We start from the raw sequence: 26,466 nt of genomic DNA on the forward strand, positions 1-26,466 counted from the left end.
TGTGACAGACACATAATGACAGACAGACAGACAGACAGATAGACAGACAGACAGACAGACAGACAGACAGACAGACAGACAGACAGACAGACAGACAGACAGACAGACAGACAGACAGACAGACAGACAGACAGACAGACAGACAGACAGACAGATAGATAGATAGATAGATAGATAGATAGATAGATAGATAGATAGATAGATAGATAGATAGATAGATAGATAGATAGATAGATAGATAACAATTAAACTTCATCTAGCTGTTATATATTTGCTGGCCTATTTAATGCAATAGTTCTCTTTAACCTTTTCACAAAGCAACCGTTGGCATAATGTGTCTCGTCCCCAAATTCAATGGCATTGTGAACCAGAGCCCCTATTAGGCAATTCTAAACAATAGCCATCCTGTAACACCATCATAATTATGCCTCCCACTGCAAATTACTGGTCTGCAGCCTGTCTGAGACAGATCTGGACAAACGGAAAAGAGTGGAGTCTACAGTGTGTTCCATCATGCTCCATTTCACGGGTCTGTCAATTGCCGTCACATCTGAACTTTAACACAATGAAGGCGAGGGTATCATTTTGAAGTTCATATCACTAAACATCTGCTAATATGAGTAAAATAAATATATTCTGGAACATTACATAAATAGTGGCCAAATCTTATTAACTTGCACACGTTATCCCTGCCTTTAGCACAGCAATGAGCAGGGGTCTCATTTATAAAACTGTGCGTAGGAACCCTACTAAAAGTGTATGTGCGCCCGAAAGCCAAAAATGGCGTACGCAAAAAAATATTCAGACTTATAAAACCGTTCGTAACTTATAGAACCTGCGCAGAATTCACTTTATAAATCCCAGTCAGCGGAAGATTGTGCGCACATGCGTCTCCACCCCGAAATAACCATATATGGAGCTTACAGTTTTACTATGCAGATCCTCATCTGCATATCATTTGCATATGATTATTCATCCACGTGATAACGTTTAACGGTACAAGACACATTTTATTAATAAAAATCAAGTAGTTGCCTATCCTTGCCTTGTTTTTGAATACATAAATCAAATAGTGTAAAATACATTTCAGAGAAAGTTTTTCTCAATCTTTTCCACTGGCCGAATTATATTTTTAATTGATTTATATTTTTAATGGAAACAGATAGTCCTTGGGCATTATTTGCACGAAACTATTTTCTCAGACAATCTGGTATTATCATGATAAGCAATTATATCTGTGGTTAAAACATTAAAACACAGCACGCCACAGGAAAAGTGTTCAAAAACATCACATCCACGACAAATATTTCTATTGATTGAATATAAAATTTTTTGTAACTTCTCAGTAATGATTTCATGTTTAAGTGTTTAACTCCATTCAGTTGAATGGCATATTTAATCTAAATGTTTATATCAGAAGTAAAACATAGTTTAAATCATTATTTTATTTATTTAAACTGTTATTTGCGTCAGTTTCACTAAACGGCCCAATGCGCTCGCTGGCGCGGACATTTAAGAAGGGATGGATATTTGCTTCAAATGACAGGCTTGGTGAGTGAAATTATATGTGTATTATCTTTCTGTATATGTTTTCTTTTCTTTAGATTTTCTGTCTAAAAGTGACCAAAAATACATTTAACTCCAGCTCACCATCGGTGTCGCCAAACTGCTACATCTCCAAAACGTTCGTAGGCATGGGTCAGAGTTTGCGTGCAGGTGCGCAAATTTTCCCGTCAAGTTTGTTTTTATAAATCACAACTTATGCGTCGGAAGTGGCGTACGCCTCTTTCAGGGCCTGTTTTGTGCGTACGCAACGGTTATAAATGAGGCCCCTGGTCATTTGTCAAAATCACTCACTTAGACCAGTGTACTAGACTCAGCAAAAAGATACTATGGTAAAAGCAGTGCAGATTGGCAGCAGCAGTCAAGTGATCACATGTTTACTTTTGTCTTCCACTTTGCCACTCTATTACCTTTAAAGACTATTATAAGAGTTTATTTGTCATCAAACTGTTTTTTGTTTTTTTCACTGCAACAGGTGTGCAAGCAGATCCTACTCACTGCTATTTCTGGTTTGAGTGCTCTGGTCCTTACGGATCTGAACTCCTTCGGGAATGCTGGTGGTACGTCGCAGGAGCCATACAGTGCAAGATTCAGCGCGGCGCTCTCGGAACAGCAATGGACTGATCTAAGGAAAGGTCACAGAAGCCGTTCATAGAGTTATAGTGTTGGTGGGCAAAGGCCTACAACATAGCCTCTGTATTGCTGAAGAAAGCTCATCTTCTGTGCTTTGACCTGTTACTTTGACCCGTTGACATGTGCTGCCCTCTTGAGTTTAAAGAGTGCCATTAAATGTGAGGTCATAATCAAAAGGATTCAAAACGCATTATTTTTTAAAGTCTCAATAACTAAGATTAAGTATGTCTTTATGTGTGTGTGTGTGTGTGTGTGTGTGTGTGTGTGTGTGTGTGTGTGTGTGTGTGTGTGTGTGTGTGTGTGTGTGTGTGTATACCTCTCTTTTGTCCAGAAGTACTAGTTGGCATTCTGCAACCAAGCAAAACTTGACCTGCCACCCGATTGGTTCTGATAGTGGCTGTCCACAAGATATCCAGTGGATTGATGAACCTTTCATGTCTGTAAAACAGAAAAATGTTTTGGATCTTAAGTAAAGAGAAAAGAAGATGAGAACTTCATGGATTAATTACAGCCACAGCAGGACCAAAGAGTGTGAGTCTAAGTAGCTAAAACAGAAGGTGACGTGCCCATAAAGCCAACTGCAAAACAGCTCTATGAATGGACAATCCTCCCTGATTGGCCTAGATTCCGTTATGAGTTTTGTAAGAAAGCACAAGGCTAGGTTAACTGAATTAGATAGCCTTCAATTTCTTTAAGTTAATTTACTGAGTTTAAAAAGAAAATTTAAAAGACTTCACTTTAGGCTGTTGTAGTGCACCTCTGGGACTGTGCCACGATCCTGTGACAATCAGAACTGTTTTTATATAATTAGGAAAATGATTAAATTTAGCTGGCTAAAGGGCAAGACACTGAGATATACATGTTCTATTGCTGAATTTATCACAGAAAAAAATATGAAATACTCTAGAAGACATCTGTTTGCAGTAAGACTCTGTAAAATATTAATACTCTACTCTTACTAACTTGAGACCTGATTTTTTCAATGTTGGTTTCTTTTTGGTGAATTCTGTCCTCCAAACAAAAATTTTAATATTTATTGTTTTTCTCTACATGTCCAGTGAACACTTGAAGACGACATTTACATACATTCAGATAACAGTCAACCATATAATGATGGTAGATTTTGTCTGAAAATTTTAGACTGTGACTAAGTATCATAAATGCCAGGCTGTTGTGGCAAGTTGACACATATGATGTATTGTAGTAGATGTAATTTAAATTCGCAGAAATTCATAAAACAATTTTTTTTTTTTTATGATCAATGGATTGATGTTTGTCCATTGCATACTTTAACATTTTTGCTGTTTATTGCTTTTTTTGTAAAAAAAAATTGTTTTTGTATGACAATGACAGAGTGGCAGAGTGTGAAAACATGCTGAGACATGACAAAAAGTCTGTTTAACTGTATCTTTAATGTAATAATGTTTTATAGATTTTTGAAGAGACTGTAATAAGTGTAAATATAGGAATTGACTTAAAAAAAAAATCAATGTACGCTATTAGAAATACTGACTGACTTCCCTAGTCGACCTATGCTCAATGTACTCAAAAAACAAAACGAACAAAAACATATGACAGACAAACTTCTTCATACAAGCAAACATATTGATAATATATCAAATATTACGTTAGAAACCACGTTTCAGCCTCGAAACAAATGATATAGGCTACTCACCGATGACCCTCATCCAGCCCTGGTGCTGACAGCGGGTGATGTTCGGTGACATAGTATTAGTAGGACCACTAAACATGTCGCCAGCGTGCACTTTTCAACATGCAACGTACCTGGACATTTGCACACCTGATGGACGCCTCATAATGACTGAATGCGGCATCAAAATTTACTTTTGGATTATGTAAAACGAATGACGCTGGTTTGTGTTTGCAGATTGTTGTTGACCTGTATGAGACGCGCGTGCGGCAGTCACCGAGACTGAGAGTGAAGGGGACAAGACACGTCATGTAATACCTTGATTAAATTAACGGATTAAACTCTCTGGCGAAGAAAGTAAGTAATCTGTCCACAAACACAAATCTCTCTCTTTTTTGTTTTGTATTTTTCAGGTTAGTGGGCTACTGAATTCTGGAGAACAATTATACAATGATTATATTAAATAAAATGTCACAGAAATTTGATTTTGCCTTTCTCTTATTCACTTGTTTCCTTTCTCTCGAGTAAACATAAATTCGTGCAGGCCTGGCTCATGAATATTAGTTGCGTAACGTTACGTTCGCCCAGTAGGCCTACCTGATTGGGTGGTAGGCAGACGTTGAAAGTTTGCGGCTCATGAATATTAATTGAGCTGCTTTACTGGACGCTATAACAAGGAACGTCAGCATCACGTAATTAATATTCATGAGTTAACCTTTTGCCACAGGATGTGTAAATTATGACCTTGACACACAGGGGTTATGCATTTATTATAATTTTTTTTGTAAATTAAAGCAGATGTTCTTGGCAAGAAATAATACATATTCCTCAAACAATTCTATACTTGTGAAATGTGCCATTCTCTTCTCATTCACATGAGATGAAAAATCCAATTAATTATGGCTATTGTACCTCCCAGTTTACATTTACAGTTGCAGAATAAAGAATCTCACACCTGTGAAAATGATGGTACAAACACACAAGATCACACCTTTAAAATGATTGCTGACAAACTGTTTTAATGGTCTGAAACAGGAATGAATGAATAATATGCAAGTTTACACATTTAACATGTTTGAACACTTCCAAAAAAACACGTACATGTTAACCATGTACAACGTTGAGTGTGATGTATAGAAATAGTCATAAAAGCATTCAAAACGAATTAATTTTAATCTTATACAAATACTTTTTGTCTCTCTTCTGAACCTTGTGAAACTCGTAACCAAAATATAAAACTCCTCTTAAAATGTGATCAAGTTGACACAAAAACGTAAAAAAAAACAAAAAAAAAAACATTGTTTTGTTCAATCCGTGTTCAATTTCACAAATGCTTTTCCATTGGGGTAATATTATAAAAGTATAAAGTAAATACTTGAAATATATTTTTATACATTTTTTCCTTTAAAATCAATTAGAAAATATAGGTAAATTTATCCAATAATAGCTTGCATAGCTGATAAAACATGTTAATAGTGCAATAATAAAATGGGGCTAATCTTATATCCAATTATATACATGTAAATAATAAAGTATTTTTAATAATGTTGTGTACTATAAAACTAATGAAGTCAAATTATAGAACTTTAAAACTTCACATTACTTTCAATTTTCCAGTCAATCCAATAATCTGATAAGTGGACGAATCCCCTTACAGATCCAGCTCAAATATAACAACAATCTTTGGAGAGCTTGTAGAAAACACTGATTTGACGTTCACATGTGGGGTAAAGAGCCTAGATTCTATTGAAATGAAATGCAGATGATCAGTTTCCTTCTGCTTTTTCAAAGCAGGTCTTGTATATCCAATCTGACATGCCAGAGCATACAAAAGTATATAAAATAGAAAAATACTTCTCAAAGCAATATTTGCTTCACTTTGGTTAAAATGATAAATCACCAAGAACAAATTCAAATATTATGCTTGGAAAGGAAAAAAACGAAAGTGCTGACTAATATTTGAACAGCTAAAAAGTACCACTGTTAATCTTAGGTGAACAAATAAATGTCGCTATATATTCCTTCTGCAGAAATACTGAGAGATATGAATGAAACAATGAATTACTTTAAGTAAACTACTCTTGGAGATGAGCATAAACATGTTTTATTAAACATGGAACTGAAATTCACAAGGGCGAATGCTCTTAAACTGTTTGAATCTGAAAAACTAAACTGGAATGACTTCATGTTACATAATACTGTCCTTTATCTGCTACCTAATACCGGCTGTTATAATGTGTAAGGCTAGTATGCGTTCATGTTTGTGATGTTTAAAGTGCCCTAAAAGAACACTGTAAATGACGCCAAGAAAAACAAAGACTTGATATAAGACCAGAATATCAGAAAAAAAAAAAAACACTATAATGTGGCTTGTGGGAAACAACAAAAACAAAAACAAAACTAGAGCTCTGAAACTATGGCTTTCAGAAAAGCGATGTAGGGAAAGACTATGGGGAGTTATCCATCTGCTGTTGTGTGATGTTCAGTAAGGTGTAGTTCCTTCCCACTCCACTAAATACTGCACCTTTCCTTCAGGTGTGATCCTACGAGCCAGAACCTGATACTTCTCCCCGCAGGTGAGCCTGCCGGCCGCCCCGAAATAGCTGGTGATGGAAGACTTGAGGTGAGACAGCGAGGAATCGTCCTCGCTGATGCTCTCAAAGGTGTGGCTGTCGATGCTGTTCTCCATCATGACGTTACTCTCTTCTCCAGGCATGCTGATGGGGCTGAGCTCACGTTCCACCATCTCTCTTTTTGTGGCCAGCACAGTGTAATTAGAGGAGGGCAGCTTCCTCTTCCGACTGCCCACGTTTTTCCTGTAATGAACATAAGAAGCATAAAAAAAAAAATTTTTGTTCATAATATTTCACATCTTTTCTGCTCATGTAACCAGAGGAGATTGAAATCTTCACAATCCAAACCCTGATGGATAACTTGCTTACTACCGACTGCATACTTCCTGCTATCATTTTATTTTTAAAAAGAAAGTGAGGGAAAATAAATAAATAAATACACTACTGTTCTAAAGTTTGGGGTGAGTAAATAATTTCTTTTTTTTTTTCGGCGAGGACACATGAAATTGATCAAAACGTTCAATTCATCAAAAAATAGTGGGGGAAAAATGCATCAGTGTCTCCACAAAAATATTCTGTTTTCAACAGAACAATAACAAGAAATGTTTCTTAAACACCAAATCATATTAAAATGATTTCTGAAGGATGATGTGACACTGCAGACTGGAGTAATGATGCAGAAAATTCAGCTTTGCCATCACAGGAATAAATTGCATTTTAAAATATATTAAAATAGGCAGTATTATTTAAACTGTAATAATATTTCACAATATTATTTAAGATCAAATAAATGCAGCTTTGGTACGAGACTTCTTTCTAAAACATTTAAAAAAATCTTAATGACCCCAAACTTTTGAATGGTATTGAAAATAAATAAATAAAATAAAATCACTATAAATACTTCTGTTCTGGATCATTTATGACATTAAAAATGGAAGGTAAAGATAACAGAGCATTGCATTGTGGGATAAAGTCCTGCATACATCACATATTGACAAAAGTCCAGATATTCTAAGCACACAAACAAATGAGCAAACTGCTCAGTATACATTCAATAAACTGCAAATATAAAAATATTAGTATTTTGTACTATTTGATTTGATTTCAGGTAAAAAGTGCACTATTATTTAAATATGTATTATCCAGCAAAAAAATATTAAAGAAACTTTAATGTAAAAAGGTGCATTTGCATAGATGCACTGAAACTGTCCACCACAAGATGTCCCTGTTTAACACTGAATTTTCCTTCGCCGTCCCCTTTCACTTGCCTCTGTGGACGTTCAGGCATTTTAAAGGTCATACAGCAGAACTGGACTTTTAGTTTTTTTTTAGTTTTTTATTCTGCGAATCTTCTGGGGAGTTTCCAAGCTGCATAATCTTCGTAATGACCACACATTTCTGCCCAAGGGCAAGTGTAACATGGGAAATCACAGCAAGATATCAAAATCCAATGCTGAGAACCTCCATTTCAGAATCATTACAGCTGCTAAAATGGGATGTAGAGCTAAACAGTTTTAGTACATGAAAGCCAAGCATGGAAAGCAGATATGTGTTTGTGAAGTGTTTGATCTAGCCCACAACTAGGATGCACAGTAGGGGACAAGGGATCTGTCGACCCTCACAACTTTTCCAGTCGAGAAAATCCAAGTCGTGTTTATTTTCCTCCTCCCTCTCTCTCCTCCTCTTTCTAAACACCCAAAGGAACACTGCAAGAATACTAATGAGCATTCATATCCTAAAATAAATAAGACAAACTATGGGAAAGATTTCAAAGAGTGAGTGGGGACGTTTTGGCAGTCTCTAACCAACCATCCATCCATCCAACTCATGTTCTGCGCACAGGCCTTTGCTTTCTTTGGTTGCGATTTCTCCAGGCCTAGCGCAGTGGGTGACAAAAATAAAATAAAAAATACAGGACAAGTATAAGGGATTACTAACTGTACAAGTATCTGGCCTGCAGGACATGAGGCATCTCTACCAGGAATTTGAAGAGCTTCAGAAGAAGTGGTGACTCAACGGAGAAAAAAGAAAAAAAAAAAGCTCTGCTCGACAGCGTCAAAAACGCTCCACAATGAAAATGAAGCTTTGTGAGGAAGACGAAAGGGAACGGGCAAGAGGAAAAAGATAAGAGGAGGAACGGAATATTTCATAAGGAATGGTTCATCCGCATATAAAAATCATCATTATTAGTCATTAGTCATCAATTGTCATTATTTTTCTAATAATGATTTAGAATCTTAAGTAGATCATAAATTCAGTGCTATTTTGATGACATGAGAAAAAATAATAATGATTAAGTGTAAAAGTAAATAATTAGGTGAACTATTTATTTATAGGAATGTGTCAATCACTGCACAATAAACAAATATACAGTAAACACTTTCAGGTCACACTTTAGTTTAGGGTCCAATTCTCACTATTAACTGTTAACTATGTGATTATGCCACAATAAACTCATAACTACTGCTTATTAATAGTCAATAAACTCCTAATTACAGCTTGTTAATAGTTAGTAAGGTTAAGTTTAGGTATTGGGTAGGATTGAGGGATGTTGAATATGGTCTTGCAGAATAAGATATTAATACGTGCTTTATAAGCACTAATAAACAGCCAATATCCTAGTAATATGCATTCAAATAAGCAACTCGTTATTAGTGAGAACTGGACCCTAAACTAAAGTGTTACCCACTTTTATAAATGAAGGCTAAACAAGTTAAAAAGCATTTAAAATCGGTTGGATTTGGTTCTTAAACTCAGGCTGTGGTCAGTAAAATCTGGTTACTTGTGTATGATTATTTCACGCACAGATAACACTGAATCTGTTTAACACATTTTATCATATAAATTGCAGAAATCATAATTGAAATACTGGAAATGTACCCGTCTAAAAAAAAAAGTTGCATCTCAAAACAACAATTCAGATCATTTTCATGTTGAATTCACATAATAAAAAAAAAATAATAAAAAAAATTATATTATTAAAAAGTCTGCACTCACAAAGCATGAGCATAAATAGAAAAATACATATTCACTATTGATATAATATATAATTATAGAATACAAATATGTTTTTTAAAGATTTTTTGTTTGAATCCTAAATATTAAGAATTTTGAAAAAAAACAAGTATATTATTTATTATATAAAATATTACATGTTACACAAATTAAGGGGTGGGGGGGTTACAATTTATACACATTTTTTTATATTAATTTTCAAGACTTTTCCATTTATAAAATTTAAAATTCCCTGCTATCTCTGGGTTTTTCATGACCAAGTGAACCCTGTCTCTCAACTTTCATTTTACTTTTAAACTGAACTTAAACTTAATTTTACACACTGAGGGATGAGTCTGGGTAAAACTGCATAACACCAATGAATCTGTGGTAAATCACTAACATGCCACAGGGGAGGTTGAAAATACCTGAAAAACATCTCTGACCTTCAGCGCTACAGGAAAGCCAGATACGAGACCTAAAAACCTGACAGACCGACATCCAAATTCCTTACTGACTCCTGGCAATCTCGATTCAGACATGGTTTCACTCCAATTTTCAGCCTCCACTGACTCTACTTTAAAATAAACATGGGCAACCAAGTGGCCATAACCATAAATAACCCATAATCTGACCATATTTCTCTGCGAGCTGTCAGAAGCGGTTTACACACAACATCAGGTGTTGATGGACGCCTGTTATTCCTCTTTAACTTGTGGGCAGCGGAGGAGGTGAGAATCTACAGTGACAGCCGCGCTGCCAAATTGTCCCACTACAGCAATATTGATTACGCTGCAGTAGCCGTGAAGAGGACAATTGTGAAAGAGCAAGATGAAAGGTGTAGAGGATACAGGCCTGGAATTCCAGCAAACCCACCATGGTCATTCCAGCGCCCGAGTCAAATTGACAATTGCTCGAGCTCATGTATATTAAAAAGATAAGCGTTTAGAGGCACCCTGCTGGCCCAGTGGTTTAGATGATATCATTGATGTCACCACTTCAAAAGTCATGACAAATGAGCTCCCAGAACACCTCAAGCTCGCATTGAATGGAACCGCAATACCACTTAAGTTGTAGTACAGGATTAGCATCCGTGGTTTCCAGGGAAACAGGGTCCCAGCGGGTTCGGAAAATGGTCCACTGAAAAGATGCATTAGGTTGACCTCACGTCACATGCATGGCTTTAACTTCACTTATTTGAATCGCACTGTTGCAAGGATGTACGAGAGTACGGGTGATTCGCAACAGCCTATGAAAGATTACATCACACCAGCTGCTAAATCTACAGCCCCATGGCTAAACAAGTTCATATATCAGCTGCGTTGTGAGCAAGAATTACATTTTATTTTAGCTAATATGTTAATGCATTCAGTTCCTTTTTAAAGAGAACCTATTATGTTTTTTACATTTTCAACTTTCTCTATTGTGTAATGTTGCTGTTTGAGCATGAAATAGGTCTGCAAAGTTAAAGTCACTCCAAAGGGAGCTATTCACTATATAAGTGCACACTGTTTCTGAACTCCCTGAAACACCTCTGTTGTAGTCTTGAGTTTTCTTTCTGGAACATGGCAAAATATTCCTCATTTAAAAACGAAAAAATACCCGCCCAAGACATACACAAAAAAGGGGGAGGCCTCATTTAGTTGCGTTAGTAGTGAGTTGAAACTCACAGTTATGATAAGGGGCGTGACATTTACGAAACACGCTCAAAGCAGTTGACCAATCACAATACACTGGTACAGCCGACCAATCAGAGCACATTGCGCTTTTCGGAACGAGGGGCTTCATAGCGACAGGAACTAAACAGAACGATCAGTGTAAAATATGTGAAAAATATTGTTTTTTGAACATTCCAACTTAAACCTAACATACTATAAGAGCGTGTATCAGTGTTAATTTTGACAGCAAATTTTGATTTAGTTTTAGGCCCCGTCCACACGGAGACGCGTTTCGCTGTATCCGTATACATTTTTTATCGTATTGGTGTTTCGTCCACACGGATCCGGCGTTTTCGGAGACTGAAACCGCTATTTTTTTAAACCGGGTCCCAAGGTGGATAAATCTGAAAACGCCGCCTTTGCGTTTTCGTGTGTACGGCCAATCCGTATATTTTGTGAAACGATGATGTCATCACACCAAGTGTCAACTAGTCAGACACCGTTAAGTCACAGCAACTACATTTATGGTTTTTCATATTGTTCAACAAAGTTCTTGATTAAAAAAGAAAAAAGAAAAAAAGAAGCTACTGTGCCTAATATTGTTGTTGTATACAGCGCGCAAGGTTTATGCGCGAGCTCTAAGTATTCTTCTCCGTTTTTAGTGTATGTCTGTGGCAGAATTACAGCGCCACATACTGGTCTGGCATGTATACTACATCGTTTTGAGTCGGTTTCAGTGGTTTCGTGTGTACGCAGATATTTCTTGAGACGACGCCGTGTTTACGGAATTTTTTTTTTGAACGGGGAAAAAAAATATCGGATAGGGAAAGCTCTGGCTTCGTGTGGATGTGGCCTTAGTCATAGTCTTTTGACTAAAATGCCATTTAGTTTTAGTCGTATTTTAGTCATCTGAATTGTTTTAGTTTTAGTCTAGTTTTAGTCGACGAAATACAATAAGATTTTAGTCGACTAAATCTACAGTAGATTTAGTCGACTAAAATATAATGGGTTTCAATTTAAATGCATTTATTTAGAATTTCTCAAAAATTTCCAAACCCATATACTCCCGGAGAAAACATTAACCTGCTAATATGAATGATTTTAAAGTTTGAACTTGCGATACAGATACAGATTTAACTACTGTAACTTAAAAAATATCTTAAAATTAAATAAAACCACTTTTCCTAAAGTAGAAGACAGTCTTTTTTTCAATGAATGATATATGAATTCTTTATAACTACTTGCATACATCATTCTTTATTCTTTCAAGCAGACATATTTAAATGAATTAAATATAATTAATCCTTATTAAAGCTATTAACGAGCAGTGAATGCTTTCCTCTTTTTCTTTTGTTGCTTGATCAATATTAAGGACACAGACCGCATTAGGTTTATTACCCACTGTCACTTTAAGACATCGGATCATGTCCAATGACATGCGGATCCAATGCACTGATGCACATAGATACACTCACAACTGTTTAAGACATAACCGACATCATTTACGTGAATACTCTCCAAAACGAAAATTTAGACATAATAATTGTGTGTATTTGTCCATTCAGACACGAAAGAAAGCTCAATTCTGTACTCGCGCGCTGTATAGGTGTCTATGTGAATGGCTGCACGCTTCGGGTCGGGTGTGTGCGCACAGAAAACCGTACCGAATAGCTCTTTTTTTGCGTCGTCACTCTTATTCAGATCTTCATGTCTGCTCTACTCATTCTCCCAGACGTTTAACGTTACATGTTTTAACGTTTTATGAGACATGCAGCGCATGCCAACTCGTGTGCCGCTGGGTAGATCACGTTACAGTACAATTGTGCGCATCTACCACAAATGCAGGACATCAGACTGGATCGCTTCCCAAATCGTCACTATCTAACATTTTCGTCTAGTTTTTATTCGTTGACGAAAATGTCAATAGATTTTCGTCATAGTTTTTGTCATTCAAAACTAGTTTTTATTTAGTTATCGTCTCGTTTTCGTCTGTGAAAAAATGTCGTTGACGAAAATAATGACGAAAATGATTCGTCAACGAAATTAACACTGGCGTGTATTTAAATAAACATTCACAAGAGTGATATTTTATGTTACATACATAAAAAAATAAATAAAAAAAATACAACATAGGGGTGGGCGTTTTTTTGCACCTAGGGATTTGATCCTATTTCAATTCAAAAAGTCGCAATCTGATTCCCAAACAATTCACGATGCATCTTAATTTTTCTGCAACACTGTGAGGGTGCAAATCTTGGCTGAGTTAACGTGCCTCACTGTGTAAAGATTCTGTATAAATGATGTACAAAATACTATATTATGTCTGCTCTGACCCTCCAACAGAACATGGTTATTATAAACTAGGGTCACACTTTATTTTAAGGTGTCATTGTTACAGTGTAATTATATATTTAAGTACTGTGTAATATTAAGCAACTACATGTACTTTACTATAGGGTTAGGGTTTAGTTGAGAGTTAGTTGCATGTAATTATGCATAATTTACTGTTATTACTATGGTAAGTACATGTAACATATGTAACAAAGACACTGTAAAATAAAGTGTTACCTAATCTAGTCAGAGCCACAGAGAGTTGGCAAATATAGAAAACAATTCAAAGATTATATTTATTTAGAAAATACATAACATTGTTATTTGCAGATCTGAAGAAACTAAGAAGTACCTGAAGTCATAGGAGACGCTGGTGGTGGCTGAACCAGAAGTACTGGCTGCGTCAGTGGAATCCTGGTCCAAACTTAATGTTTGTCCTGAACTGGTGCTAAGAATGAAGATGGACAAATTCATAAGAGGTACAGAGACAAGGAAAGATTCACATACTTACAGTCAACATGAATGTTAACACACAGTTAGCAACCCATTTAACTTCCATAATGTGACATTTCAGAGCAAATAGGTAGGGCTTGATTTTACTTACGAGGAACTGATTGAAACCAGTGTACAAAAAAATATTTTTGCTAATTAAAATAAAGCTGAAATAAAATAAAATATATAAATGTTAGATGAAAAACTTAAAAAAAAATTTGAAATGTTGTCTGGCCAACTAATTAAAATAAATTAAGTTTAAGTTGAATAAATTAAAGCTAAATAAAACTATTTTAAAAACTAATAAAAATGACATAAGAACAAAAAATGAAAAAAATTAATAAAGCTAATTCACAATAATAATAAATACTATTATTATATTATATCAAAATGAATAAAATAAATCACAAATAGTCACATAAAACAATAAAAATTGGAGAAAATGTTGTTTCAATTTGACGTCATGTTTCTAATCCTATCTTTCTCAATAACTTTAATCTCAGTCATACTCAAGAGGCCAAAGCAAAAGGGCTACTGAAGAACACAAAAGAATACAGTTGATCCGACCTGCTGCTTGCTATTCAACACATTATACGGCGCTGGGATTGTGACTATACCAGAGTTTATCAGGACTACCATTCAAAGGATGGCAGTCATTAACTACAGTTCACGGCTTTGTGATGAAACCCAACGTGCCCTTTTTATTATGGCCTAAACCAACTCCAGATTTCTCTTTTATTCTCTTCAACAATCCCTCCCAGACAGCCGCTTTTGCCTCTCAAAGCTTTGTCTGCCCCAATAGTGTTTCCAATTCTCTCATTATTCAGGCCTGTTTGAGAGATGATAACCTTTACTGAAAAGTATAATTAAATCGCTTCACCAACCGTGTTGATAAAAAAAAACATATATTTTCTGTGGGGTGGGGTTGTGATTGGGGAAACAGTGAAAGACCTTTCTGATATTTCAAAGGAAAATGGATGCAAATGAGCATGATTGTTCGAAAACCAATAAATAGATGCTTAAGCATTCAAATCAAAGGTAATGAGAGAAGGTTAAGCGTGCCGTCTGTTGCCGTGAGACTGAATTTGATTGAGACCTCATTATGTACATTGACGGAAAGGTGACAATTAATTTCTGCCAGTTTTAAGCACAGGTGAGGCGACTTTATCAAAAAATGAATCAAATGAGCCATCAAACCCCGAAGCATGCAGATATCTGTATTATGTGCTTAATTGTTACGACGTGCCTCAGAGTCCAAATGAATTATTAAGTCTCTAAGAGGACAAGGGTAAATAATGAACTAGTACCACCACATAAATCAATTATGCTATATTACGGCTTTTCCACACCGAATTTAAAATACAAAACACTCGAAAAACATGGATTAGTAAACTATCTTACTGTGATGATTGTATTCACATTAAGGAAGTGTGGTATGACCAATATTATATATATATATATATATATATATATATATATATATATATATATATATATATATATATATATATATATGGTGTAAACAAAAAAAACTATTTCCAGCAAAAATAACTAACGTATACATGATGGTATAGTTATTTTTGCTGAAAATTACAAAAAAATTGTTTTTCACTATATGTTCATGAGGTAAAGCCTATTTGTGGACAATAAAAAAAAACATGTGAATTAAATACTTCATCTTTTTTGATCATATCTTCTCTTTATTACATTTTTTATAAAAATAAATAAATAAATAAATAAATAAATAAATAAAAACATTAAAAAAAAATGTATGTAACATGAGCTCACACTCACAGACACAGTGTAATCACCATGGGGAATCTCAGAGTAAAACTGGGAGTTTTGAAAAATATGATACACCAGTGTTTTGCCAGATGAGAAGTCTATGTATCATCGTTTTACTCTTTTAATTTCTTTTATAACTGTTTTAATTTTCCTTGCTTTTATGTTGTGATTATTTTAATTATTTTCTGTAAAGCACTTTGAATTGCCATAGTGTATGAAATATGCTATATAAATAACCTTGCCTTGCCTTTCCTTAAAAATCTTGTCGATATATAATAATTTTGACTATATTCTAATTGGATGATAAACATTCAAAGTCATTATATACTCACATCTGTGACCACACATTGAACAGTTGAATTTTATATTAATATATTACATTATAATATACCATTTAATTCTATATTTATTTCATACCAGTGGCCAATCCCAATTCACCTTGCTTCAATAAAAAAAATTAATTGTAACAATAAAAATAAATAAAAACATAATGAAATAAAAGCTTTGGACCTGTGTGAATGATTTTAGCTACAAAAATAGGGCAACAAACAAAAAGTTTAATTCACCTCTTTAAACTCTGCAGCTCGTCCAGCGTGAAGTCGAAGATGTTGGCCATGTGATGATTGGTGCTCCAGGCAGAGGTGAGGTCATTCTGCGATGAGGTCACAAACAAAGTATGAAATGCAACGTTAATTTCATTTCACCGCATCGACTCATTGTCATTTGGACAATGACGATAATCACAGCTTTGATTATGATGATCAGAGCCGTCATGGTTATTACAGTCACTCTAATGCCATCTTTGAAGTTGCTCTTGGCATTATTAGCCGTGCTGCCTGGAGTGTCAAGATGTGTAGTTCAAGTAAAGCATGTCTGGGGACCGGAGACCTCTCAGAAGGATTTGTCAGTTAAATGCTTCAGAGGATGAATGTAATCCTTTTTAGAAAATTTAGAAAGACAGAATGAGAGGGTAGGAGAGGGTTGAGGGGAAAACAAACTTAAAGTAGCGACGTAACCCAACTAGATTATGTCAGTAGCGTGAATACTTTTTGTTAGTAGATTGTAGTGCAGCTGAATTCTTGCACTAAAGGCTTGCTTGACTGGAGTTCAGCTACATTAAATCATGAGTGGCTTGTAACTTGGCTTTCAAAGTAGCTTCACCAACAGTGAGAGAAAAAATATGAGGGAGGGAAAGCAAAGGCGAGAAAGAGACAAAACAACACAGGAGAAGAGGGGGAGAAATGCAGGGTCTGCATGGCAGCAGGCGTCAAGGAATAAAAAGAAGATCACCACGGGGCGCAGGGAAGATACTAGAGAGAGATGAAGAGAGGCAGGAGAAGACAACCAAGAGTAAACTTCGCTTGGGTCATATTTAAATTTAATAGTCTCAGTACATAAGAAACCTTGTAGAAAATGGCAGAAAAAAAGAAAGAAAAAAAGAAACAAGCAGCAGAAATTAACGCTTGGCTGCATGAAATTAAACTATCGAGGAATTCCAGAAACTCCGAGAAGTGCTAGAGCACAAAATCTCAGTAAGGGAAGCTCAGATTTGAACTGACAGGTCAAACATAGTCTCAGAAGTCCAGCACTTCACCTCTTCATGAATCAGATTTCAAGAGGACTGCACAAACTGAATTATTTAGTGTGTGTGTGTGTGTGTGTGTGTGTGTGTGTGTGTGTGTGTGTGTGTGTGTGTGTGTGTGTGTGTGTGTGTGTGTGTGTGTGTGTGTGTGTGTGTGTGTCTGTGGTTCAGTGATAGATCAATATAAATCATCTAGGCCAGTGTTTGTGAGTTGATGAAAAAGTTGATGATTAAATCATAAAATTGTAAAATCAAAATAAATAAAAAATTGAAAATAAAAACATCAAAATAAAATAACGATTAACAGAACCTTGAACATGAGAACATGTTGTTAAATCATTAATATATATACATTATGCATCCATTTTAAGATTACTATCATCCTGTGCTATTGAAGTCTTCCACTCAGAAGTGTGAGCAATTTAGCAATGCTGTTTTCTCAGATTACACATGACAAGCGGTTAGAACAGGGGTCTCCAACACATCGCCCGTGAGCTACCAGTCGGCCCGATCGGAGGTAGCTTGCCGAGACATACTTTTCATCCAATAAGAGTAAGCTAATATAGACAGGTATATTGTATGCAAATTAAGTAAATGAGGTTATTATTGGCCAGTTAACGGTGTCTGATAATCTTGTGAATCGATATCAAACACTTCCTGTTCTCAAATATTTATTAGCAAAATTAGGGTTTATTTAATTTCGTTTTGTAGATGTCTTATTTGATGTCATTAATTTGTAAAACATATATCCACTACTATTCAAAAGTGGGCTAGGTATGATTTTTTTTTATGTTTTTGAAATAAGTGTCTAATGCTCACCGAGGCTGCAGTTATTTGATCAAAAACAACAAAAACAACATTGTGAAATATTAGTGCAATTTTAAATAACTGTTTTCTATTATAATAATTTTTTTAAAGTATTTTATTCCCGTTACGGCAAAACTGAATTTTCAGAATCATTACTCCAGTCTTTAGTGTCACATGACCCTTCAGAAATCATTATACATTTCATTTCTTATCATTATCAATGTTGAAAACAGTTGTGCTGCTTATTATTTTTGTGGAAACCGTGACACTTTTAAAAAAAATTCTTTGATGAATAGAAAGTTTAAAAGAACAGCATTTAAATATTTTGTAATACATTTTTCATTCATAAAAAAAAAAAAAAAAAACTTGACCCCCATTTTTGAATGGTGCATTGTATTGGCCATCTCTAGATATCAATGTTAGCCACTGAACAATTCATATCATTAATAAATACACTGTTGCATAAACTGCTTAGACTAGTCTTACAAGCAAGTCATAATTTTTGTTCTTTAAGGTCATAACCTTTTTTAATAATTTACATAAAAACATAGACTGGCCTATTTTGAATTGGAAATATATAAACCCTGGGCTAACTGCTAGTTGTTTACAATGTTTATGCAACTGGCCCAGAGCCTTTTTTTATTATACAGACCTAGTAACTGTAACAACAGAACACAGATTTAAACCAGACAAGAAAGGTCATGTTATACGGCTGGTGACGCAGTGAAATGTGACCCGGGTGAAAAGCTTACATTAGGAATTGCATCCTCCAGCAGCCACTTGGACCTCTTCTTTCTCCGCTTCTCGGCAGGAACAGAGTTACTGCAACAGAGGAAGAAGAGAAACATTCAGTCGGCATAATTGAGCATAATAACAGCTGAACTAAATAATCTGTCAATCAATGCATCATCTACACCCACTAAACTTGTCATTACAGATTTGAGAGCCAAAACTATTGAATCCTAAAAAGGAGATGTGGCTGTCAAATGTAAAATTATAGGGGAGAAGCCAAGTCTCTTTCAGTGCATTCATTACATTATCAAAGCACTGCGAAAATCTAAATTCCCTTTGAAACGTTAAAAAAAGAAATAAAGACCTCAGTTATGATCAGCCGACTGGATAAATAATAAACAAATAGCACTGTGAACCAATTAAAATATTTAATTGGGATCGGTCTCATGATGATTTTTAATGTTTCCATGTGACATCAACAAGAGGTCTCATTCTTTAAAATGGGAGGCACTAATAAGGAAAATGAAGTAACTAACCTGCTTCTGCTGGCCCCTTTTTTGTGGCCCCTGTGGCCCTCACTGTTCTGGGCCTTCTCTGGGAACAACTTAGATGGGGGGTTAGGAGGAACCCTTGTCCTTAGTCGGAAAATGCATTTCCTCTTCTTGATCTCCTTCCCACAGAGAAACCTAAAAAAAAAGGGGTCAGAATAGATATACACTGAAAAGTGTTCTTAGATATATTTTATGTCTTTTTTTTTAGACATATACTGTATTACAAATACATTTATAAAAACACACACACACATATAAAAACAAAAGGAAAACAAAATTTCTTACTTGCTTTTATAGTTGTTGAGGGCATCAAGAATGAACTGGCCTCGTTCAGACAGAGGGGTATTGGAGAGCTGAAATAGGTAAGAAAGTCTTTGAGAGAAACTGGCGGTGTGATATGGGCTTTTATTATGAGACATTTACTTTGCTGTTGCTTTGAGCTGTCATGTTTCAATAAAGACAAATGAAGCCCATTGGCTTCGCTATAGTTAAGTCTTCCACTCAGAAGTGTGAGCAATTTAGCAATGCTGTTTTCTCAGATTACACATGACAAGCGGTTAGAACAGGGGTCTCCAACACATCGCCCGTGAGCTACCAGTCGGCCTGATTGGAGGTAGCTTGCCGAGACATACTTTTCATCCAATCAGAGTAAGCTAATATAGACAGGTATATTTTATGCAAATTAAGTAAGTGAGGTTATTTATTTATTTATTTAATGAACATGCAGATGTAGTTACAATATAGCAAAATAACACCAACAATAGAAAGAAAAAACCTAAAGGGACTTTTGATCAAGCACTTCATCATGCTTAGTTTGCATCACAATGAGTAAAGACATAATTCAAGCAAAGAATAGAAAAAAAAAAAAACTAATTATATTTTTAAAAGGAATGGGAGAGTGGATTCTTATTTACAAATACAGGCAAAAGATGTTTGTGCCTAATTTGGGGCGTTAGCAACAGTAAAGGCATTACTTAATTCAGCATTAAAACATTAGTTCACTTCAGAATTAAAATTTCCTTATAATTTACTCACCCGCACGTCATCCAAGATATTCATGTCTTTCTTTCTTCAGTCGAAAAGAAATTAAGGTTTTGAGGAAAACATTCCAGGATTTTTCTCCATATAGTGGATTTCAATGGGGTCCAACAATTTGAAGGTCCAAATTGCAGTTTCAATGCAGCTTCACAGGCTCTACCCGATCCTAGCTGAGGAATAAGAGTCTGATCTAGTGAAACGATAGGTCATTTTCAAAAAAATAAAGAAACATTTATATACTTTTTAACCACACATGCTCGTCTTGCACTAGCTCTGCGATGCGCCACGCATTGCGTAATCACATTGAAAGGTCACGCGCGACATAAGCGGAAGTACCGACCTAGTGTGTAGTACAAAGCAAACGTTCAAAGACTAATTCAAACGACATTTACAAAAAAAAAAATAGTTTTTCGCCCTACCCTACCTTTTTGAACCAGAACACGCGTGACCTTTCAAGTTCAACATGATTACATCACAGAGCTAGTGCAAGACGAGCATTTGTGGTTAAAAAGTGTATATATATTTTAATTTTTAATTTTCTTTATTAAGAAAATTACATGTTTCGCTAGATCAGACCCTTATTCCTTGGCTAGGATCGTGTAAAGCCCTTTGAAGCTGCATTGAAACTGCAATTTGGACCTTCAAACTTTTGGACCCCATTGAAGTCCACTATATGGAGAAAAATCCTGGAATGTTTTTCTCAAAAACCTTAATTTCTTTTCAACTGAAGAAAGAAAGACACGAACATCTTGGATGACGCGGGGGTGAGTAAATTACCAGGAAATTTTGATTCTGAAGTGAACTAATCCTTTAAGTCTCACGCAGGCGCAGTGTGAAAACATGACGGAAGGCTGAGTGCTGAGAGAAATTATATGAAACAATTTAAGAATGAATGAATTCTATGAATGTATAAGAGGGAACTGACTGTCTTCAGAAAAAGGCATTCGCTTTTTATCTTCCCTCCGTATAAGCCTAATAAAGTAATGTTTATAAGCACAGCGCTGATCTGTTTACAGAGGTTACAGTGCAAAGGGGTGGTAGGGGTAGGGGTAGGGGTAGGGGTAGGGGTAGGGGTAGGGGTAGGGGTAGGGGTAGGGGTGGTGGTGGCGCAATGGATAAGACACATGCCTTTGGTGTGAGAGACCCAGGTTCGAATCCACTGTGAGACACCAATGTGTCCCTGAGCAAGACACTTAACCCCTAGTTGCTCCAGAGGCGTGCGACCTCTGACATATATAGCAATTGTAAGTCGCTTTGGATAAAAGCGTCAGCTAAATGAATAAATGTAAATGTAAACAGCTCCATTTCTGCTGTTTCATAAGCGCCACCTACTGCCAGAGAGTGGATTTACATTCATCTGAAAATGTACACTTTCAAAACTTTTTCTTTGTCTGCCATTTTTGTTCAGACCGATACGAAAATGGGACCAAATACTTCTTGTTAATTTTAACAGTTAGATGGAACATGTTTATGTTCCCCAATAATGGCGGCTCTCGGGCATGCTGAAAAAAATCAGCCGTTATTACAAAGTGTGGACATTTATTAAACAGAGACCAAATAATCAAATCGTTAGATTACTTGATTAATCGGGCAAATAAAATAAAAAATCAATAATAATGATACTTTCAGCCCTTGACATGTGTACATAAACTCTTTCAGGTGTATAAATAACAGTTTGGATTGTTGTTAATTTGAGAGTTATTGTACATTATTTACGAGATTTAAGTATTGTATAACATGAGTAGCTCTCAAAAGGTTGGAGACCCCTGGCAAAAAAAATAAAAAATAAAAATAACACCTGGCAAATTTTCACTACCTATTTCAAAGGAACTGCTTTTCAATTCCTAGAAATGACAGCAATCATCAACCAGAAAAATTACTACCTAAAAGTTACTTTATCTTTATTTATTATTTTTTTTCCTAAAATGATCTTGGATAGAAAAAGCTTGAATATATAACCTTGCCCATCTGGAAATGATCCCAGTTGTTGCTGATGAAGGTGAGGATCTCTTCCAGTTCAAAGTATTTCTTCTTACTTTGGACTCCTAGGTTGTACAGGGCAAGATGGACCACATCCACCCTGCAAATTAAAAAAAATGTAAAAAAAAAAAAAAAAACTCCTGCATAATTCCACTTAGAGCTCTAAAGTGTGAGAATAAGCTTAAGATGTTTTAGACCTAAAGCAGAAATGCTCTTAGATCAAATGACACTGCCAAAATCTGCATGAAATGTCGCTTGGTAAATGTTAAATAGAGTGCCGTTCTGTTCACAAGGCAAGGTCCATTTTAACACACCAGACTTTTTAAGAAGGATAAGGCTTAAATCCGAACCGAGACTGACTTCATACCTAAATATCCAGCACATCCAGCTCACTGTATTTCAAGAGTAATCCCCTGCTATCATAAGAAATCCTCTCAGCACCAAATCTTTGGTTCAAATGGCTATTTCTCATTTGGGACAAAAAGCAAGAATCAATGTCTAGACAAACTCTATGCTGAAAAAAAACCCCACTGAACCCACTTTACTTTCTGAAATAGCCGGGCGCACCAGAGAAAAAGCTCCGGATCGAGAGCACCGGCCTGTATCAATCAAATCCGACACTTTGACTGTATAATTCTGACACAGATCTGGGCACAATCACTCGTGAGGGGGGGAAGAAGAGCTGCCCATTTACCATCTGAGAGCCAGCCGCTTGATGTATTCCACTCCTTTATTGCACACCGCACAAATGAACAAGTAAAACCTGGGAGAGAAAAGACAAAAAGGAGTCATTTAAATTGCATACCTTGGAGAGGTACAAATGCTGCTGCGGCCACAGAAAAATTGTGCTTGACAGTGTCATTATGATCTTTTAAAAAATCCCCTAATGCATGTAATCTTGCCTGTGTGCGGCGATGCATTAAAGTTTGTCGCAATATTCACTAATCATCACTGTTGAGATGTTGCAAATAGAATTTCACTTTGGTTATTGCATTCATTGCTCTTTCTGAAAAGCAACGGCTTACATTTCATTATAAAACGAAAAACGCCGACCCTGAAATCTGATTGGACCGATTCGCCGTTCGAAGCCACCAAAGAGCAATTTGTCTGTACACACTGAACGTGAATCAGTTGCATGACACAATCACAGCTAATCAGAGGTTTACAGCTATGTGGAGCTGGATTTTCGACCAATGAGATTGAATTATTTAATTTAATTAAACCATGCAATCAGAAAAATGTGTTGCTCACGAGTGCAACAAAAACTCAGATTTACATGAGAGATTTTTGCTTAAGAATTGTTTCCTTTGATTATTTAACTACTTCAGTAATTTAAATATTTATTGATTGTTTATTTATTCATCATATTAATGTTGTTGCTGATTTATAAAACCAAATTCCACATGAGGTTGTGCATTAAAGTGATTTCAGGGAGATTTTAGGCACTCAAAATACAAAATACCCTTCGGCCATGATGCAGTCACTGAAAGCATTAATGATCTAAAGCCAATTGTTTTTCAGGAAAATTCATTGATTTGAGTGAAAATATGAGAAATCAATAATGAAGGATGGCAGAGTATTGATGCAAAGATGCAAGTTCTTTTGTTGTGATGAGGTTTGTGATAAATGTAGCTCTGTACATACCTATCTCCAAACATCATGGACTCCTGAAGGCACTGCGTACACGCCTCATGAAACCACTGCTCGCAGCGAAAACATTGCAGCATTTTCAGGTACCACCTGATGGGAAAATCGAGAATAAGAAAGGAACTGTTGATTGTTTCTTATCAGACACAAAGCACAAAGACCTAAACAGACCAATTACATTTCAAGATAAACAAATTTTTTTTTTAAAAGAACAAGCAAAACTAAGGGGGTGGTGTGATGGAGTGATGCTCAGATCTCTTTTTTTCCATTCAAATGGTGTGTCTATAGAACAGCAGCAATAGAAAAACCAGTAGCACAGCATTAACTGGATGTTTCTTGAAGCTGGAGTGTGAACTACAATACATGTGTAGGGACGCACCAATACCAGTAATCAGTAAAAGATTGCGGTCTCGATTAAAACACCCAGGTGATCTCATTCCTAAATGACAACAATTCGCCTGGGTCTATTAAACATTTGACAGAATCACACAAGAACATTCAAATCTGTGTTTGTGCTGCCGTTGACCCAGAGAAAGCAGTTGTCATATATGTATGAAACAGCTTCACAAACTGTCTTTTCAACCACACAATATCATTATTTGTGTGTTGCAAATATTCAATTTATCACAGAATTATTGGGATAAAAGTTTATACTTCGGATATAAACACGGATTTCAACAGAGGCGATCATAATAGACCAAATCACCTTTTGAAAGTAACTTGGTGCTGCAAATAATGATTGTATCAATTACATCGTTTCACCAGTAGGTGGCGACAAGTGACTGTTAAAAATGTATTTGTCACTGAATCATTCATTCAAGAGATTTGCGTAAAAAAAAGGCTGATTCTTCCAGTATTGAAACAATTTAAGTATTATGTCATTGAATCATATTAGTATTATGTAGTGTAATGTAGATTGAGACACTATATCAAAATGCAGACTTTGTTCAAGTTGCACACTGAATGTAGGTTGGAGCTCTTAATTTTGAACTCTCAAAGTGCATGAATTTAACTTTAAAATGTTTTGTTTTTTAAATTGCCCCTTGAGGAACCAAGGTATTCATTAATTTTATTATTCGATTAATTATTTTCAGTTTTCAATTTAATTTTAAGTTTTAGTAATTTTGCTATGTGCTTTTGTCATTTTTATCAGTTTATATCTATTTATTCGTTTATTTGTTATTTTTATTAGTACATTTCTATTTATCCTTAATTTATTTTTTGTTAAATTTAGTTTTAGTAATTTTTGTACTTCAGCTCAAACGTATTTTATTTTAGTTAGTTGCCAAGGCAACATTTCAAATTTTATTTTAAGTCTTTTAAGTTTTTCATCTAATATTTATTGTTTATTTTGTTTATTTTATTTAAGATTTATTTCAATTAAAGAAAATGATTTTTCATTGTTTCAGTTTAAGTAGTTAACAGTAACAACACTGTGCTTGTCATTATTAAGTAAAGCATAAGATGTATAACTTATGTTTAACTCATGAAGTTTCAGTTAATTTGATTCAGTGTCACAGCGCACACATCGAGCTGATCCTGAACAGTGTGGCAGAGTGTGATATAATAATCAGATGACCACTGCTACAAAGCAAGTAGGGTCTGTATTTTTCAGAAACCCCGTGACAGTCCCTGTTCTACTGTTTGTTGCATAACACATGCATTTTTGTTTTGATCAAAGTGATTTGCGCTGAGTGAGCAGACAGCACCCGAGCACACGAGGCAAAGGCGTGTGAGTGCATTTGTCACGCTTTCCTCACTGTTTTTTCCTGCATTTCACTGAAATGTGCAAACAAACCAATTAATTAAACATTTGCAGCATTGACTGCATTTTCATTTTTAGCTTAACTTATTTCAGTGGCGGCTGGTGAAAAATATCCTAGGTAGGGCTGTGCCATATTCAGTCAGTTTCTATAGTCTGGCAATCATGGGAGCCAGGTCTTTAAGCATTGGCTCCCAGGTTGTGGAATGCTCTTCCTCAAGACATCCGTCAAGCATCCACCCTTCTCTCCTTCAAAAACCTCTTAAAAACACAATTTTCTCTGAATATTACTCTTCAGCTCACTGTCTGTAAATTCTACCTTGTTATGGAGATGTTATTTGTTTGTATTTTGTTCTATTCCTTAACCTATCTTTGTAAAGCGACCTTGGGTGTTGGAATGGCGCTATAGAAATAAAAAATATTAATATTATTTAGGGCTGGGGGAATTAACGCGTTAATCTTTGCGATTAATTTGAAATGTTTAACGCGTTAAAAAAAAATAACGCAATTGACGCAGCACTTTTTTTTTTTGCCTCGTTTTAATGATTTCCTGTTGCGTCTGCTATTAAAAAGGCCGAAATATGCCGTCCCGCCCCTCCATGTTCGGCGGTCAGGTTTCATTCTCGGGCAGCTTTCATGAGCGGGTCTTTTCCGCTCGGTATGTGCGTCGCGCTCTGTGCTCCGCGC

At 35.7% G+C, this 26,466-nt stretch overlaps 1 protein-coding gene across 1 annotated transcript in view; it reads right to left on the reverse strand.

Annotated features, from left to right (window-relative positions):
- Positions 1–4,846: 4,846 nt before the first annotated feature.
- The window catches only part of phf19 (PHD finger protein 19), a 29,443-nt gene continuing 7,823 nt past the window's right edge, over positions 4,847–26,466 (reverse strand). The window contains exons 7-15 of the mRNA XM_082188157.1: positions 24,015–24,110; positions 23,065–23,133; positions 22,350–22,470; positions 19,638–19,705; positions 19,338–19,487; positions 18,822–18,891; positions 16,247–16,332; positions 13,756–13,851; positions 4,847–6,663 (exon numbers count right to left, since the gene is read on the reverse strand). Coding sequence (XP_082044283.1) covers positions 6,330–6,663; positions 13,756–13,851; positions 16,247–16,332; positions 18,822–18,891; positions 19,338–19,487; positions 19,638–19,705; positions 22,350–22,470; positions 23,065–23,133; positions 24,015–24,110 — 1,090 coding nt within the window. The 3' untranslated portion in view covers positions 4,847–6,329. The remainder of the gene's footprint in view (positions 6,664–13,755; positions 13,852–16,246; positions 16,333–18,821; positions 18,892–19,337; positions 19,488–19,637; positions 19,706–22,349; positions 22,471–23,064; positions 23,134–24,014; positions 24,111–26,466) is intronic.

This window comes from Leuciscus leuciscus (genome assembly GCF_965113295.1).
Source record: "Leuciscus leuciscus genome assembly, chromosome: 13".
NCBI classification, from domain to species: domain Eukaryota; kingdom Metazoa; phylum Chordata; class Actinopteri; order Cypriniformes; family Leuciscidae; genus Leuciscus; species Leuciscus leuciscus.